The 19,938-nt window shown below is 38.7% G+C and overlaps 1 protein-coding gene across 4 annotated transcripts in view; it reads left to right on the top strand.

Annotated features, from left to right (window-relative positions):
• Window positions 1–6,378, top strand: part of NPL (N-acetylneuraminate pyruvate lyase) — a 36,206-nt gene extending 29,828 nt beyond the window's left edge. For all 4 annotated transcript variants that reach the window (XM_028121499.2, XM_028121500.2, XM_028121496.2 and 1 more), the window contains exons 11-12: window positions 2,045–2,084; window positions 4,865–6,378. In XM_028121499.2, coding sequence (XP_027977300.1) covers window positions 2,045–2,084; window positions 4,865–5,049 — 225 coding nt within the window. In that variant the 3' untranslated portion in view covers window positions 5,050–6,378. The remainder of the gene's footprint in view (window positions 1–2,044; window positions 2,085–4,864) is intronic.
• Window positions 6,379–19,938: the final 13,560 nt, after the last annotated feature.

A 19,938-nucleotide genomic window follows, 5' to 3' on the forward strand; every position in this document is an offset into this window, starting at 1 on the left:
CTGCCATTAATGTTACACCAAGGGCAGGCTAGCTGTCCACAGAATGGAGAGCCTCACGAAGGGCAGAACCAATCTCGCAGCTGGGTAATATGTGTGCTTGAGGTAAGTGGAATGAGGTGGAAAGAAACAGCATAGGCACAAGAGAAGGACTTTTTGGAGGCCAAAAGGCCCAGGGATTTTCAAAATAGTAGAAGTAGCTAAGTGGAGTACCCCAGGGAAATAAGTGGGAGTGAAAGGTATAAGCAAGATTGGAGCAGGTTCTGAAAATTCCAACCTGTTCTGAGTTGTATGACAGGAAAACCATAGGACGGAATAGACAGTAAAATGGCCCTGGGAGGAGCCCTTCCTTTCAGCAGCTTCTTTTATTGACTAGTCCCGTTTTCCATCTCTTTTCCTCCCATTAGTCCCACTCAAATAAGTCATCCCACTCAAAATGGTATTGGTGAGGAATGTAGTTTACCACATTCTCTGGCTTTTCTTACAGAAGGCTAGTGTGATTGGGTCTCATTGACTCCTTTATTCATATGCCAAGGGCTGAGCCAAGTGCGTAACTTCAGTCAAGCTGGTCTCTGCTGTAGAGGAATTTGCAGTCAGGTGAAGAAGCAGGCCAGCAAAAAGGGCAGAATTTATTCATTCTCATGGACTCAAACGCCATCTGTTATATTTACATAAGTGAAATGACATGCATACAGAGATGTTCCAGACTACGTTGTTTATAAGAGCAAAAGACAGAAACAACCCAAATATCCATCCATAAGGAAATGGTTAAAAACATTATGTTTGAGTTATGCAATGGAATTATATGCAGCCCTTAAAAGGATGAGATCATTTTCTGTGTACAGATCTGGAAAGACTCCATGATCTCTTAAGTGTACAAAAGCAGTGGAGGACAGAGTTTGTGTGTGAGGGGGAAAAAAGAACATATACATGTATGTTTTTAAGGCTCTGGGTGTTAAAATTTCATTCTGTACTGAATTTTTTGTTACTAGACTGTATGTAATTGGTTAAAACAACATAAAATGTCATCGAAAATGCATCTATTAATGAGATGGATGGGAGTCTGCCTTTATGAATTAGTTCACAAATTCATGGACGAATATTACTTAATGCTAGGATGAGTTACATGTCAGCATTGATACTATTTCTGTTTTTTGTTTTTAGAGAAATAAATGCTATGAAACCCTGTTCATATAAATTAGTAGTAAGAATAGAAGAAATTTTGTTATAGCAATGTCACTCAATTCTTTGAACAGTTTTTTGAGTTGTGTTAAAAATCACACAATGCTTTAGTGACTTTCAGCTGACAGCCTGAGTAGCAACATTGAAAGCAATGTTGAAAGCAAAAGTTGAAAGCCCTCTGATTTTTTAGAGGACATGTTACCCATTAATTAGAGGAATCGCATTGTCACTCTGTCGATGCCAATACCAATATTTTGATCTGCTCCTTTATTTGGTTCCCAGAGGTGTCCCAAGGCAGTGATACAGGAGATTTGTCTTTATTTTTTTCAAAAGTGGGAAAAGAAGCACTTATGAAGAGGAAATCTAAAAGAACAATCTGCACCTCCATGCAAATTCTTAGTCTCATTGGTTTTAGAAAAATAGCACTTACGGAAGTTTAGGATCTAGAAATTATTTATTCCCATAAATCTTAGCCTTGCTAAGTGCCCCTTAGAGAGTACCTCAGAAGTTTGCGTACCCCAGTTTGAAAACAACCTCACTAGCTGATAAATTTAGATGGATAAGGGTCAGCTAGATGGATGAAGGATGCCTACCCCTTTCTTAACTCTACTGTACAATTCTGTCTTTGGCACCTCTCTTCTCATGGCCCCTTTTTATAAATCTTACATGTATAAAAAGATCCTACCTTATCCTGGATGGATCTCAACCATCCTCACTAAGCTGTTTTTCTCCACTCTGAAGGCCTTCAGAGAACTAAGGTGGTGGGCTTTTTCATTTGGGGTTTCTGTCCTTTGACCTCCAAAATGTCTAAATTGTTACCACAGTTTATGTAATACTGACTGTAGATTTGTTTTTTCCTTTCCAGTTTTGTATTCAGAGATTTATCAACTTTGTGCTCAAACTTGGTAAGTTTTTTACTTTGCTGTGAGTTTGAAGGAAATGGAACACTGTCACTTTCCGTGAGGGTTCAACAAGGACACCTTTCAATGTTCTGTTGCAAGCAGAGTTTTATTTCCAATACTAGCCTCAGGGCCAACGCTATAAAGTGCTGAAGTAAATCTAGTTGGCACCCTTCTACAATTCTTGTTCCTCAGTCTTAGCACTTTGCTTGCCTTCCCACTCTGCACACCATCTTTTGATCCTTCTCAGCATTCGCTCCCTCTACTTGCCTCTGCTCATTAAAATTCTACCACACCGTGGCTGACTTCAGCCTGAGTGCTTGGAGGAAGGCAGTCTGAATACAGATCTTACTAAATTGTGAATGACTGACAGCTCTCCCAAGAGTATTTGCAGTGTAAAAAGAGTTTATTAACATAAGTAAGCTCAAATGGATGGAGGTTTGGATAATATGACAAAGTAAAATTTGAGGGAAATATAGTGAATTTGCATAGAGAAGCCTTCTCAGAGTCTCTTAAATATTATCCCATCACAAATGACAAATGCCACCATTCACCCCACTTCTGAGGAGATTAGCGCTTCCTGAGAACCTGGGTCAAGTCCAGGAAAAGTTTTAGGTTTATTCTTGGCAGACCTCCCACCTCCCTTTCAGAGCTGTTCTGCCTTATTATGGCAACTCCTCCTGAGCCCCAAGCACCCATTATGTGGTATGGCCCGCATTCTTGCAGGGTCCTCTGCTAGCACTCTTAATTCTTCAAAGACAGTGTTTCCCATCTGCTTTTCACTTTCATGATTTCTGTCATATTTATGTGCCACAAATATCATTAATTACCTATTATTATTCCCTTGTCCTAAGCAATACTTTTCACAAAATTGTGGGTTTGGTGTGATGGTTTTGTATGTTCCTAAGGTGCATTGAATAAATATTGAACTATTAAAATTAGAACTAAAAGTGTACCTGTGTATATATAAGATCATTCTGTATACGAGCAGTGAGACTGCAACATTTTTGCCAAATATAGCTCTAAGATATTAGCTGAAAGAATTTACTCTCTTGCCAGAATATTTGCATTTTAAAAGTGGACTCGGGGCTCTAGGGTGGCTCAGTTGGTTAAGCGTCCAACTCCATTTCAGCTTAGGTCATGATCTCAGTGTCATGAGATCGAGCCTTGTGTTGGGCTCCATGCTGGGCCTGGAGTCTACTTAAGATTCTCTCTCTCTCTCTGCCCCCACCATAGACAGATAGATACATACATACATACATAAAGTGGACTCTTGTAGATAATTTTTATGATTTAAAAGAACATATCTTTAAAAAAATCATTTCAAACTTCTTTGGCAGGTTGGAGCTTATATGGTTTAGGCAAGGAGAGACTTATCTTAATAAACCTGTAGTCTTATTATGAGGGTAGCTCCCTATTCTGCCAGTTGTAATAAGCCTGGAGGGGCCATTCTGCATTCATCAAACTATACTGTGTGTCTTTGGTCATGCTAGTATTTTCCTTCCATATGCTCAGTTGTTACTATTAGCTTAGCAAAAGAAAGTTACTTCTCATATCTTGGATCCAAAAACCATAGCCAGTTAAAACAAATACCTTTCTCTTTCTGCTGTATTGTTTCCTTAGATCTACCTTCAACATCCCTAATTCTATGTTCAACTCTGTTTTCTACTATTTCATTTCATTGAATATATTTTTTTATCTTTATTTTTTTCAGATTTTCCTGTACTTTATTTATATGCCCTTCTCCTAGCCTATGGCTTCTATTCCTCCTTTTATCTCTGTGAGGTCTCTTTCAGAATTGTGTATCATCTGTTCTCAGAATGTGGGATTTGTCAGTTGTGCATTTGCAAGCTCTTGTGCAGCTTCTTTTTCTCATGTGTTTTGTAATTTTTAACTTTGAATTTGTCTTCAGAGACTGTTGTTTTCTGGAGAATCCACTGTGCTCTAGGTTATAAGGTGTCCTAACAAGTGGTTTTACATTTGCCTCTGTTGGACACTATAGTTTCACCAATTCTAACCAGTTCTTAGGTTAATTTCTTAGTCCAGTTTTTACACCAAGTGCCTAACACAAATATGGATCCAGATTCAGAGATGGCATAGGCTTGGGATTTCTTTCATATGATCTTTTTCCATCCACAGCCTGGCAGAAGTCAAGCTTCCGTGCCTCTCCATCCCCAGGCCAGCAGGCCAGGTTTTCTTCTATTGCCTTTCATAGAAGGCTGACTACCAGTTTTACATAGGGTATTTAATTTCAGCCCTCTGCTCTGCACAGACCTAAGGCTTCATCTTGCATTCCTGCCCTAGCTTTAGAACATGAGCTCTGAAAGAGCAGCATCTTAAGGAGTGCATTTCTCAGGGACTTCTTAGATGTGACTGAATTAAATTGTCTTAGCGGTGAAGTCCTGCATCATTTGATCCATAGTCGTATATCCCTGAATCAGATTATCCTCACGGACCACTTGGCTTCAGCAACTCACCACACTGACCTCTTTATTCCTGGTACCTTTGGTCCCTCCTTCTTGCTTTTGAGGTTGTCTTAGAGTCTTCCTTTGTTTTGTTTTACAGTTTGTCAATTTGTTAAAAATTTTCAGCTTTTCTATATGTTCGAGGCAGGAAGAGGGATTTCGTATGTCTGCTCAGTCTGCCATAGTGATAAGAAATGTTCCCCTCTTTTACTTCCACCTTATCCTATCATAGAAGTCACTAGAATATGATCTCTTCTTTAGGATGTTTGTGGCAAAGTGGATGGTCCCAGTCACATTTCCTTATTTATTTTTCCCGTCTAGGTTTTGGAGTGTCGCAGACCAAAGCCATCATGACTCTAGTCTCTGGGATTCCAGTGGGCCCACCCCGGCCTCCACTGCAGAAAGCCTCCAGGGAGTTTATTGATGATGCAAAAGCTAAGCTGAAGAGCCTGGATTTCCTTTCTTCCACTGATTTAAAGGATGGAAACTTGGAACCCTGTAGCTAGTGCCTCTCTATCAAATCAGAGTGTGTACCTTGAATGGTGCCTTCATTTCTCAAGGACTTTTTAGATGAACTTGAACTAAACTCTTTTCTAGCAAGTGAAATCTCACCCAATCAACGAGTATTTAAGTACCCTCTAAGATCCTAAAAATCTCTTATTTTGTGAAGGGGCAAAAACTCTAAAAGGAATCATGAGCCCTGAGTTATTCAATATTTCACAAAATTTTTGTGGAGAAATTTCTGCTTATATGGATGAAATGGAATCAAGAAGAAAATTATAATGATTCATTCCATCTGCCTTTAGGAGCTCCCATTATCTTTATTTCTGATTCTTAATCCTATTTTAATTTTTTTTTTAATTTTAAACCACTATAATATACTTTCATTTTAATAAATATTCATTTGGAATCTAGGACAACTCTGAGCTACTTCGTTTAGGCAGATACACTTACTTCAATGCCAAAATACAACATAACTCAACTGTTGTAGTTGTGTATATTATTAACACACCCCCTCACTTGGCTGCTCAGTTTAATTCTAGAATATCTGCTTTCGGATTAACTGTGATGTCAGTTTTCCCCCAAAACACTGCATTAGGTGAAGACTTGCTTCAGTTCTTATCACTCAAGGGCCCATTAGAGTAGCTTTTCACAAAACAAAGGCCCTCCCCAAAGATGAACTCAAGTCTCCACTTCTTGATATATAGAGAACTTCTCAAAGCTTCAAGTCTCAACCAAAGAGCTCTCCTCTGGGCACCACACACTTCCCCTTTCCCCACAGAAAGTGAATGGCTCCCCCACAGTGCCCTGAATGACTGTACATGAAGGCCAATGTCCCCTCTATTGTGAGCCTAGGGGCTAACTGTTATTTCCTGGTCACACTTCAGCACATTTTGAAGATTTGGGGAGGACCAAAAGATTTCACTCGTGCTATCCCTACATACCTTTTTATTCTTTTCTTTCTCAGTAGTATGGCTGTTTAGTCTCCCTTCAACAAACCCTGGTTAGTGCTTCCTAGTAACAAAGTGTATTGCCAGTCAACCCTTGGTGATTGTAAACCTGACTATCCAGTTTATCAATTACCAAGGATTTTTACTCTCTTTTTTTACTCTTTATAGTTTACTCTTTATATTTTATCTCTGAAAAGGAGAACTTTTTTCAAAATGAGAATTTGAAATTATCTGTGGATTCAGTTACCATTGTCAATTGATCAGTTAAGAGTTGTTATATTTATGGCTCCTCACTCCTCTTTTTGCTCAGGAATGACATGTGCTGTTTTCTCATATTTCTGCCTCCTTCAGGAGTAAGGCGTTGGAATAAGAAATTGAACTGTAGTGGTTTATGTGAGCTTATATTCTCTCACTGAAACATTTCTTTATAGCCATTAATTTCCTAAAGGAAGAAAAGGGAGGTTTTTGGTTTGAAGAGGTCGTATCCCTACTTAAGTATACTAAAGTCAAATTAATTTTTTCTATGAAGGTACATCTTGGCTATCCACTGGCCAAGATTTTTTTTTTTCTGAAGTGAGTGCTTGGAGAACTTTGAAGATAGTTAATAAGAGCTTGTAAACACAAAGAGAAATAAGATGATTTTTCTTCAGTGACCAGGGTTGAATTTAACTCTGTGTGTTCTAATATCCAACTCCTTGGAAATGAATGTTACGTAGTAATAGTTACTAATAATGCCTTTTATCAAAAGTAAATTTTTGGAGTATTATGAATTTACTATTACCTTTGAATTTAATCTTTAATACTAAAACTAAAATAATGATGTGAAATACTTCGCTCAGCATGATACTAAAAGCGAATTTTTAACCTCTGTTTCAAGATGGAATTCTGAGATTAATTCACTGGGGATGGTGGAAGGACAAAGTGATTCCAGGGACTGGTTTTACTTAGGATCTCTTGGGTTTATTCACAGATGTAGGAAAATGCCATGGTGTGTGGGGCACCGGTGGAGGTGGGGAATGGGTAATGCATGCTCTTCTCCAGAAAGGCTGTTTGCTACAACTTGAGAGAAATTTCCTCTTTATGATCACGTGAAGAGCACATAAAATCCCTTCTGTCAGGAATCTGGAGCCTGAGGGGAGGCTGGGTTGGGCTGGGCTGGGCTAAGGGACATTCTAAAATGACTGCAGTCCAAGACCAGGCACCCACCTGGACTCACCCAGGCTTTTCACATAAGGAAGAACGGAGAGGGACTTAAATGCCTGTCAAAGCAAGAAGAGCAAAGAACGGATCTAACCCATTTAACCATTGTCCTTATCACATGCTCACTCAACCCCAATTTCTTTCAGTTACACGGAGAAGGAATCTTGGAATCAAAGTTATACAAACCAGCAGAGCTAAGCCCTTGCTAGAGGTGGGGCATCACCTTGCACTTTGGGTTTCTGGGGCTGAGAAATGGCTACTTGGTGGACAAAATAACTAACCCAAATCATGTTTTCTCTGCCAACCCCTTTGGTGACTCTTGAGAGATCATTTGATACATAGGACACTTCTTCAGCATTTTAAGTTAGACAACCAAAAGAAAAACCTTACAGAAATTTCCTAGATCTTAATCATGCACTTAGTAAACATAACAGAATGGATTCCACAAAATGTGTATAGAACCTATATCCAGCAGGACTTGTTACCTATATCTGTATACCAGGTAGAGGGAGTGTTCGAGTTCTATGCCACATGGACCACCTTGGAGCGTGGACATCAAGTTCACCTCCAGTATATTTTCTACACACCAGCTAGAATGACCTTCATCAATGCCAGGTTCCCAGATTTGAGCCAGATTTTGGATGAGGCCCTGTGGGCACAGAAAATTTTTTCAAATATCAACCTTTGTAAGGGACAGGCCTCTTGCCCATCACCAAGCACACATAACAAAGTTATCATTGAGGTCCTGGAAGTGGGCTCCCACTGATGGGCAAGCACATCAGGGGCTCAGAGTGATCTATATATAGTCCAAGTCCAGTTGGCCCCATTTAAGGTCGCCTGCCTCTGGTAAGAGGAGGTGGCACAGGGACTACAAATCGCATTCCTGGGAATCCTTGGACTGCAGTGCAACAGAGTGATTCACATCAGGACTCGAGGGAATGTGTACATCTAAACCATCTCTTACTAAGAGCTGCAGGTAATATTCACAAGCCTGGGCGGTCTGCAGGTTGCGGTTGCTATCTGGACTCCCCAGAACATTGACCCAATTAGTATCATCCTTGTCTTTTCCCTAAGGAAGTAACCTCAGTCAGCTTTGAGGTCCCAATTTGAACATTATACTGAGTATTCTCTTTTGCTCTTTCACTTGTCTGTACAGAATTGCAGTATCTGTGGGTCTTCCATCAAGATCACTGAGTCTGGCCAGAGGAAAGTGCTGGAGGATGGTGGTGCAGGAGGAGAGAGACTAAGAGACTAACTCCCACAAAGCAGTGAGGGAAGTGTCTCTGTGTCCCTTAGACTTCATCTGAGATTAGAATCTTGGGAAGGAGCCAGACATGTAAAGAGAAGTAGAGGGTATATTCCCGGTGGTAGGAGCCAAAGATCTGATGATTCCAAGCCACAACAGTCTGTGGAGTGTGAAGATCTGAACAGAAGCCAGTGGGCCAGAGTTCAGACACTAAGGAAAGAATAGGAAGGGAAATAGTTTAAAGGGACCGGAAGGAGCCAGGTCCTGTAAGGCCTTGTAAATCACAGGAAAGTTAAACTAAAGATGTTACTCTGTGCTTTGAGTGTAAAATAACTATAAGTTGCCCAGAAGATTGAAAAATGGGTTAAGGAAATGGTGCAGAAGGAAGAAAAGTTTACAATAAGGCTTCGTTACATTGCAGCTTATATACAGCTATATATATTGTTACAAGTTATTGTTATTATATAAACTTTGTGGAAAAATTGATATATTTTTCTATCTGGAATTTTTTGTTTTCTTGGGTTCGGGTAGTATACATCATGATTTTTCTGGTTAAAATTAAGCAAAATATTTTTTTTTAATTTTGTGGCTTTTTATTTATTTAGCAGTAGGGTGAAATAAACATGAAAGAAGGATAGGTACGCTCATAGTCTGTATTAGATAATTCTAACACTTAAGATACGTACAAGTACAATTTTGCTGGCTGGTTTTTTTCTTCTGATGCTCGTGGTACTTTTTATCCTCATATTTTGTGATTTTTAAATGTGTTTATGTACAGTGGAACCTTATATGTAATAATTATTTCAAGTCTGGATGGAAAATGCACTCTACCAAAGAGGATATGATTTGAATTCATACAGGTGATTTATCCCTGCTGACTAGTGACCACTTTAAAATAATTGACTTGGAATTTTTGGGAGCATCACAGGAAGTGAATCCTTCCCCCGCCCTTCCCAATATCTAGTTTGTAACAGACAAGCTTCCTTAATATGCTCCTCCTCTGGGTTTGTTTTTTGTTATTTTTGTTTTTTGATTTGTTTTTTAATTTTGTTTTATTGTTGCTATTGCTGTTCACTTTTCACTGCAGGTGTAAGGCATTCTGACTTATGGGTACATCTCAGCCTCTGCACTTTGGGCAGCCTCCAGGGTTTGTCTCCTTTCTCCTAAGCCCCATGCAGCTTTCAGTGAAAGGAAGCTCAAGTCCATCAGGGATCAGCAGGCTCTGTCAGGGTAGATGCTTACATCAGGGTTCTCTTGCCTCTTTGGATTCATTTTTCCCTTTAACTTTTGTTTACCTTTAAGGCATATTTTTACTTAGTTGGCAGCATAGCAATGCATTTTTTTAATTGTATTCAACACTTTTATTTTTTTCATTAGTGGATTTATTTAGAACATCTCCATTTTTTTTCAAGTTGTTGGAATCTTTCACTTTAGATGCTTCTTTTAAATAGAGTAAATTTATATTTTGCTATGTGTTCCAATCTAAGAGTCATTTTCTCTTAATAGGTGAGTATATCCCATTTACCTTCATTGAAAGTTTATTAAAAAAAGGTGGGCACCTGGGTGGCTCAGTCAGTTAAGTGTCTGACTCTTTTTTTTTTTTAAGATTTTGTTTATTTATTTGATAGAGACAGAGAGAGCACGCAGAAGTAGGCAGAGCAGCAAGCAGAGGGAGAGGGAGAGGGAGAAGAAGGCTCTCCACTGAGCAGAGGGCTCAATCCCAGGGCTCGATCCCGGGACACTGGGATCATGACCTGAGCTGAAGGGGAACGCTTAACGACTAAGCCACCCACGTGCCCTGGTGTCTGACTCTTGATCTCACAGACAAGAGTTCAAGCCCCGCATTGGGTTCTATGTTGGGCGTGGAGCCTACTTAAAAAAAAAAAGAAGAAGAAAAGAAAAAAAGTTTTTAAAAGTAGTTTGCAAAGGGAAGCATATTATTTTGTTCATAAAAATACAGTACATTCTGTACTAGTATCCAGTAGGAAATTACAAATTCTGGATATGTGAAACTATTTAACACTAAAAGAAGGTAAAATCTCATTATCTTATAGAAATGTATTAGTATCCATGAAAGCTGGTATAAGCAGGCAACAAAGTGCTCCAATATACAAATGCATGGGAAAATAAAACCCCACACCTTAATATGGCAACCATTAAAGCAAATGTGGATATGGTGTTTTGGTGACTACATAAGTAAGAAGCATGCCAAACTGTAAACTAAATTTAAACGAGTTTCTATAGGATAAAGGCAGAGAAAGCAAATATAATTGTAAAGTGGAACAAAGCAAGTTGTGAAATCCAATGAACTTGAATAAACTTGTAGGTAAACAAATGGCTCGGTAGAAACTGGTACAACAGATACAAAAAAATAACACATGAATGATTTCCAATGTCATGTTTACTTGTAAAAAAAAAAAAAGCAAATCTTCACTGATAAATATGCACAGCAAGCCACAAAAATGAATTCTGATAGAAACTGGCATTTCAATGAATACCAGAACTATATAACAAGGAAGAGAGTAATTTTAAAGTTATCAGATATGTTACATTCTTCATCCTCAAAATCTAGACAATCATTTCTGCTGGACTCCAGATTATGTACTTCATCTGTGACATCTGCCATACTGAACAAGTCATCAGTCCTTTAAATCTCAAGCTGTTATTAATAGCATTAATTCCACTCTTAATAAATTGAACTTTCATCCTACTATGTTGTATTTGCTGTATCTAGCATCCCTCAGGCCCTCTCCTCATGGTCTCCAGTTCTGTATTGTGTGCTCAGCTAGTGGGCATACACAGTTCCACTCAGCAGCCTCTCTCCAAACTTACAGCACTAAGTTTGAACTTAATGTTAGGCCAAAGCCTCCCTGGCTTTCGAGCCATGGGTTACTGTTGGTAACACATTTAAAACTAAATCTTAGAAGATAAGATTCTATGACTTGTTATTTTGTGAACAAAACTAGTCCAGTGGGCAGAATAGGCATCCTTACTGGGATGTCCTGGGTTGGTACGTTTTGTCCTTAAAAGGTGGCACATCACTTTTTGTGCTTTGAGACATCTGATCACTGCAGCTCACCCTGGATTCCTTATCGATATACCCCTTGCCATTCTTGCTCTAGGTGGGGCCTAATCTTTTCAACAGTGCATGCATACAGTGAACACAAGGTAGTTTTCACATGTTTGTTTTTTGGTTCTTTTTTTTTTTAGGGGAAAAAAAGTTTTAAATCGGTATATTTTAGGTCCTGAATTTTATATGCTTATTTATCTATTCTTTATAGTTAGTTTATGATGTAGGTTCATGATGTTTCATCGAATTTCTAAGGTGCTCTTGATTGTAAGACATCATTTGATATACCTCTGAGGAAGAAAAAAAAAACGCTGATAAAGTAGAACATGCCATCTCAGTCTAGAGATATCAAAATGCTTTTTAAAGTGTATTTTAGAATTGATACAACTTAGCATCTTCCCATTTTAAAAATGAAGTAACTATGGCTAAGAGATGTTAAATATCTTATGGTCACACATGGTCTGTGGCAGAGCCAGAATATGAATCTTAACTGGGTGACACCAGACTATATTTCACACCAAGAATCTTAAAACTGTATGTCCACTTTTAACAATATCTCTTAGCTAGTATTGTCCCTAAGATTCAAGCCCAAGGACCTACTGATGTAGTGGAGAGTTGGGTTCGATATAGTATGAAATGACAAACAGTATACCATGGTTGTATGACAGGCAGAGTTGCCTCATGGTTATGAGTATGTGCTCAGATCCAAGCTGTTCGGGTTCAAGTCCTGGTTCCACTGCTTACTAAGTATATGACCTACAACATTTTATTTAACTTCTCAGTCTTTCAGTTATCTATAACATGAGAATTAACATATCCATCTCCTGATGTTATCTGTCTCCTGGTTATTATGAGAATCACACTAAATAATACAGATAAAGTTCTTAGAACTGTATCTGGTACAACATAAACACAGTGAGGTATTAATTTTTACAGCTATCCAAGGCATTCGGTATAAGCTCTTTATACAACAGAGAAACATTACATCACTGCTAAACCTTTTAACTAATAGCTGGCAAAATAAAGTTGAAAATGATACTAAACCCAAGGCAAGAACTGCAATAGAAATTTGCATTTATTATTAATGGAGCCCAGATGATAGTGCCACTCAGATTTTTTCCTAGTTGGAAGTTTTTACTGTGTTTCCATCTAACCATATAGGGTAGGAAATGAAAAATATATGTGGGCTCTTGAATGAGCCATGTGTGACTATTTGGAACAGTGACGTACACAAGGAGACAATGCCTTTTGCTGATTTGAGAAGAACAAGCAAGCCAAAGAGGCATGGGTGAGAAAAGGGGAAGCAATGAGTCATCATCACTAAAAGATGTGCGTATGGGATAGGTAGTAGGTTCATGACACAACTTTGTATTAAAAATGTCATTCTTGAAGCAGTGTGATGAGTAGACTGGAAGACAGAGACAGGAAACAGGTAAACCATTGGGTGGCCTATTGCAATTGGTACCCAGTGGTGAAGCTCTAACCTAAGGAAGTGGCAGCAAGGAATGAAAGAATAGACAGAACCTAGATATAGAAGATACTTGTTTTTGTTATTTATTCCATGTAACAAATCACCCCCAAACTTAGCAGCTTAAAACTGCAAACATTAACTCATGCAGTTTCTGAGAGTCAAGAATCCAGGAGCAGCTTAACTGGGTGGTTCTGGCTCAAGTGTTTTATAAGGTTCCAGTCAAGTTATTGGCCAGAGCTTCACTCACCTCATGGTTCAAATGGGGCTGGAGAATCAGCTTCTAGGTTCACTTACATAGTAGTGAGCAGACCTGAGTTCCTTGCTGGCCATTGGCCAGAGGCTTCAGCCTACTTCCTCTGGAAAGAGAAAAAGAATGTGCCAGAGCCCAAAACAGAAATCACAGTCTTTTATTTTTTTTAATTTTTTTATTGTTATGTTAATCACCATACATTACATCATTAGTTTTGGATGTAGTGTTCCATGATTCATTGTTTGTGCATAACACCCAGTGCTCCACGCAGAACGTGCCCCCTTTAGTACCCATCACCAGGCTAACCCATCCCCCCACCCGCCTCCCCTCTAGAACCCTCAGTTTGTTTTTCAGAGTCCGTCTCTCATTGTTGGTCTCCCCCTCCGATTTCCCCCCCTTCATTTTTCCCCTCCTGCTATCTTCTTCTTTTCTTTTCTTAACATTTATTGCTTTATTTGTTTCAGAGGTACAGATCTGTGATTCAACAGTCTTGCACAATTCACAGCACTTGCCATAGCACATACCCTCCCCAATGTCTATCACCCAGCCACCCCATCCCTCCCACCCCCCCACCACTCCAGCAACCCTCAGTTTGTTTCCTGAGATTAAGAATTCCTCATATGAAATCATAGTCTTTTAGAACAGGAGTGACCTACCATTCCTTTCTGTATGCTAGTCGTCAAAAAGACCAGTCCTAATACAGTGTAGGATGGGACCAGCCACTTAAAACACTTCAAGCTTATGGCCCCCTGGTTGGCTCAGTCGTTAAGCGTCTGCCTTCGGCTCAGGTCATGATCCCAGGGTCCTGGGATTGAGCCCCACATAGGCTCCCTGCTCCACGGGAAGCCTGCTTCTCCCTCTCCCACTCCCCCTGCTTGTGTTCCCTCTCTTGCTGTGTCTCTCTCTGTCAAATAAATAAAATCTTTAAAAACAAACAAACAAACTTCAAACTTAGCTTCGTAAAATTTGTTTACTCTTCCTAAGAGCAAAGAGGATCACAGTCTTTTTTTTTTTTTAAAGATTTTATTTATTTTTGAGAAAGAGAACGAGCACAAGCAGGGAGAGGGATAGAGGGAGAAGCAGTCTCCCCCCTGAGCAAGGAGCCTGACGTGGGACTCGATTCCAGGACCCCAGGATCATGACCTGAGCAGAAGGCAGACGCTTAACCAACTGAGCCACCCAGGTGTCCCAGGACCACAGTCTTTTTAATGTTCTACCAAGAATGTGACCTACAGAAATGTGAGGTAATAACCAAGTGTTGAGTTAAGCCACTAAGTTTATACTAATTTGTTAAATAGCAATAGAAAACTAAACTTTGAGATGATTTTGTGGAAATGGTACATTCAACCTACATTTTCTTTTCCTTTCGTCTCTGAATTTCTTCTTTAAAAAGCTGCCCAAGGTCTTTTAAGTTCTTTCAAATCATAATCAGAAGACTCAATTATTTCTAAGACCCCATTACTGATGATAATTGAATTAAAGGCTACAGAGCTGGGGCCACATTTTAATACAGTATTAAATATTGCTTTGTTGGGATTCTAATACTGCAAGCCATTCAAAGGGCTGTGGTTTCCCCCATTGCAGACAAAAACTAAAACTAAAAACAGAGGGGCCAAAGATGCAATCAAGAATGTTCATAGCAACTCTATTCATATTAGCCCAAACTAGAAATTACTCAAATGCCCATCATCAGGAGAATGGATAAACAAATTGTGGATAATAAAATGGAGTACTAACAGCAATAAAAAAAAAGGTACTGCTATATCTAACAACATGAATGAATCTCAAAACTATTATGTTGAGTGAAATAAGCCAGATGCAAAACAGTATATACTACATGATTCCACTTTCATGAAGTTCAGGAACAAGCAAAACGAACTCTTGTGATAAAAGTCAGAATGGTAGTTACCTCTGAAAAAGGACACAAGAGAACTTTGTGGATGATAGAAATGGCCAATATCTGGATTTGGGTGGTAGTTCTATTGGTGTATACACAGGTGAAAAAAAAAATGAAGGGCTATACATTTAAGGGTTGTTCATCTTCACATATGTAAAATAGCTCAGTTAAAAGGATGGCAATTAACTGAATTAATTATGTATGAAAATTTGGGGTGAGTTCTTTTAGCATAGTCTGTATATAACTGAAAGCATGGTGATCTGTCAGAACAGTTCACCCCCTTGAGGGAGTTCAGGGAAGACTCATGCTTGTGGCCCACAGGGAAATCACAGACCTTTCTTACAAGGGATTGACTAAAAATGGATCAGAAAGAATGAAATAAAATGCAAAACCTGTGGCCACCAGCTCTGCTTCCAAGGGAGGAATTTGGATCATATGGATCATAACAGCCATTTATTCCCCCCACCATCTTCTCCTCCCAAATATCCAGGTATCCGTGCTGCAGACTTTCATACTAAGAGCTTAGGCCTTTACCATAAAGAGCTGCCTTGGCCTGTGGTAGAGTTTCCCCTTGGAGATGTCTTGTTTTTAACTGATAATCTTTGGACTTCCTTGGCTGGGGAGATCATGGTGTTCAAGGCACTTTGGAACACAGACACTGTTCTGTTTCAAACTTTATCCAGCCCTACCTCACTTGACCTGTTACCCCTTAGAAGAAGAGTCTGCAATGTTCTTCTCCTGATTCTCACATGGTTCCCTTCTTGTCTGCTATTCAGATGTTAGCTTAAATATGACCTTCTCAGGGATGATATTTTTAACTTCCAGTTTAAAATAGCCACCCACTCAAATTCTATCCCAGCATTATATTTAATTCTCTGCATAGCAACTTATTACCAGTGAATATTTTACTTGCATCCTTTTTTATTGACTGCTAAAATGCAAGCTTTCATCGAATCTGTGGCTTTATGCCTTCATTGGTTTTAGGGAATACTTCTTCAAATATTGCTTTTTCTCCATTCCATCTCTCTTCCACTTTTGAAACCTTAATCACACGTACATTAGACCTTTTTACCACGTTCCATTCATCTTTTAGGTTCTTTCATGTATTTATCATTTGTTTTTCTCTGCAAGGTCAATCTGGATATTTTCTACTGATCTATTTCCAATTGACCAATTCTCTTTTCTGCTGTGTACAATCTATTAACCCATTAATTGAGTCCTGAATTTTGGTGATTCTATTTTCACTTCTAAAATTTCTATTTGGTACTTCTCATTTATCCCAGCCTTCTGTAAATTACCTCCAATGTTTTCATCTATATTCTTGAATATATTAATCACAACTTTTATAAAGTCTCTGATAATTTCAACATCTGAATCATTTATGGGCACATTTCTGTTATATTTTATCCTCTTGATTTTGTCATTTGGCCTGTCTCCTGGCTTGCCTGGAGACTTTTTTTTTATTGAATTTGGGAGATTCTATAGAGAATTGTACAAGTTATAGGTCATTCTGTCTTCCTCTTCTGGCAGAAAGAGAAATATAAAGCACTTGGTCCAATGAGGAAATGAGATGATTTAAGGCTGGTTTTCATTCCCCTGAGTTTGTCCTTCCTTTTAGAATGTACCTCTGCAGGGGGTGTCAGATGAAAGCCTGGCCTCTCTTCCTTGGTGAACCCCAGGTTTTGTCTCTCTAGTACCATAAGGCTCCTGGATGCTCTACCTAGCTTTTCAGCCTTGCAGCCTCTGTTTTCTACATGGCTTCTTGGTCTCTTGCCCTGGGCAGCTTAGGAATCAGTAAATGTATCAAAGTGAAAAGTGACACAAAAGCTCTGCTGTTCCCTCCTCCCCAGGATTTTAGCTCCTCAGATATTAGCTGCCTTGCTTCTAATGCTTCAGACAGCTGTTTTGTTTTGGAGTTGCTTCTAGCAGGAGAGTTGGTCTGATAAAAGCTACTCTATCATACACAGAAGTCATCTCTAAATGCAAGCTCTATAAGAAAAGGATCTCATCTGTGTTATTTATGGCTGTTTCTTCTAGGATAGTGCCTCGTACCAAAAACAAAAACAAAAAAAACCCCACCCCTCAATAAACATTTAATTAATATAAGTAAGAATTAGACCCTATATCTATCCTTGACATCTGTATCATTGACAGTCCTCCATATCTATCCAAAGGAGCCTAGAATTGTTCATGTCTCCCTTTTAAAATAATTCCTCACCCTCATTTCTCTCCCCGACAATAGACATCCATTCTAATGCGTTTAATGTGTATCTATTAAAACTAATTATGCAAAACATCTACTGTCATATTAAATTCACATAAATGCTGTTGTATAACTTACTTTGTTCCTTTTTTCTTTTCACTACCCCTGTGCCTTTAAGCTCTGTGTATATCCAATTCATTTCTTCTGACAGTTGCATTGGATTCCATGGTTAACATCCACTGCATTTTATCTATCTAGGGTAGAGCACCAAATTGCCTCTAACTCCCTGCCAACAGAAATAATGCTGTACTGAATATATTTTACATGTTTTCTTCATGCTTATGTGAAACTTTCTTTTATATATGTATACCTTGTCATATATATATGTATACACACACACACACACGGAGCAGACTAGTTTGATTTTAACCCACACAGTTTCTTTGACTAAGTAGTACCTGATTTCTCTCCAGAATGGCTGTACTAGTCTACTTTTTTACCAACTGGGCATGGTGAATCTTATATCCCAACATCATCACCAACATTTGACAGTATTCACTTTCCTAATGTTTGCCGATCTAATGGGCATGTGGTGATATCTGTTTATTGTTTTCATTATATTTCTCCTGTTACTAATACTTTTGAGCCTCTTGAATATGCTTAGTGACCTGTTGGTTTTCCTTTTCTGAAATTGTTTCTTGTCCTTTTAGGATTGCTACATTTTTCTTGTTGGTTTGAAGGATTTCCCTGAATAGTTCAGAAGAGTTAATCATCTCTTGACAAGCTTAAACATCATGAATATCTTCCCCAACTCTGTCAACTATGTATTAACCTCATTGTGTCTTTTTTTGAGGTGATATCCTTTAATATAATCAGTGACTTTAATTTTTTGCCTATGGTTTGTACTTTTGAACTTTTCTTTAAGGGGACTTTTTAAAATAGATCTTCCCATTAACCTGTCTCATATCCAGGTTCCATGGGTGTAATTGTGAGAGTGCTGGAAGATTTTGGCCCACAGGAGAACTTGGACCGGATACCCTCCTGGAATGCAGAGAGCACCCAACTTGTCTTCCTTCTTGGACTTTGCCTTTCTATCCTGCACTTTCACTTCTTTTGCCCTTTTATATGCTCTTAATGTAAACCTACCCATTTTAACCTAATTTATTCTGGGTTTGGAAGTGAAAAGAGTATAAGGATTCTGGGAGGACCCCAAATACAAGGATCCTAGCCTATTCAGCAGTGTAGGCCACTTCCTAAGACTCTGAAGTCAAGCTACTCCAGTGGTCAGGAAGTCTCTGTGAGCCTTTTAAAAAACAAACCAAACAAACAAAACTTCGTTCCTGTCTGGATACAGCATTGTATATGGTAGTACAAGAGTGTTGAAGGGTGTAAGTGTCACTGGTGTTCACAAGCTTATGAGCTGGCTCAAACTTTACCAGCACTGACTTCCTCAAGACATCATGACCGTGCTTAAATCCTAGTTCTGGTTGCAGGCTCTCTTATTCCATTCCCCCCATCCCCAACCCTCTGTTTATTTGAGAAACAGAGGAAGAGCAACGAACCAAAACATTCTCCCTCATTTTTCATCTTCCATTTCAACTATAGGTGTTGGTGATCATCATCTCAATTCTTCCTAGCAGAAACTTTGCCCCAGTCCACTGAGTTGGCAGAAATAACAAATGACATGAGAAACTTGGCTAGTATTTTTTTAAACACCCTACAGATTGAATTTAATCCATATCCTTATAACCTTTATTTTCTACCAAACTCAGGAACTAAGTCAACTCTTCCATAACTTATTTCTAGCCAAAAAGCTCAATGTGAAATATTAAGTACCAGTAATAACGCTCTATTCTGCTTTGCTAACCTCTGTAGTCATCTAGCTAGTCATACACTGGGAACATCTAGTTGTTGTATTGAAATCTGACCACACTGTACTTCTGGAGCAGGTTTGGAAGCTTCACTTACAAACGTTAAGATCTAGTTGCTAGTTGCCAACAGCAACCTACAAAGGTAATGCCAGTTAGGGCCCATAATCCCCTGGGGATTCTAGCTCTCAGGATTCTAGCCAAATTAATGAACCAACTCAATAATAAAATTCTCCATAATCCTTGGAAAGATCCACCTCTGAAAGTTTTATTTATACTTAATATGTTGACACTTTTGCTGTATTCATTATCTGCTACAAAGCATTTGCAATCTATGTATGCTGGTTGAATTTCCCTTATCATAAATAACTATCAGGAACCTGCTGCTTTAAGCACCCTGAAAGGTACAAAAAAATAAAAGATTAAGGTCTTTCTCTGAACGATTTTACTCTTAATTGAAGACGGCAAACACATGAAGAAAATAAGAGTAAATGCTAAACTGTTATTCTTACAATAGGAGCAACAGTTTTAAAGGGATTGATCACTATGAGCTAGAAGAATTAAGAACAAAAAACAATAAAAAGTGAAAAATAAGGATGGATATGGTATGATGGGCCCAGACAACTGATTAGTCTGGAATCTCTGAAACAACCCCAACTTGAAATATTTTGTATTGTTGCCTTCATGGGAAGCACTACAGTTCAAAAATGTAACAATGACTACTACAATAGCTAAATAT

Source organism: Eumetopias jubatus, unplaced genomic scaffold, assembly GCF_037043125.1.
Source record: "Eumetopias jubatus isolate StellerSeaLion01/CBP00866 unplaced genomic scaffold, mEumJub1_p1.0 scaffold_12, whole genome shotgun sequence".
Lineage (NCBI taxonomy): Eukaryota > Metazoa > Chordata > Mammalia > Carnivora > Otariidae > Eumetopias > Eumetopias jubatus.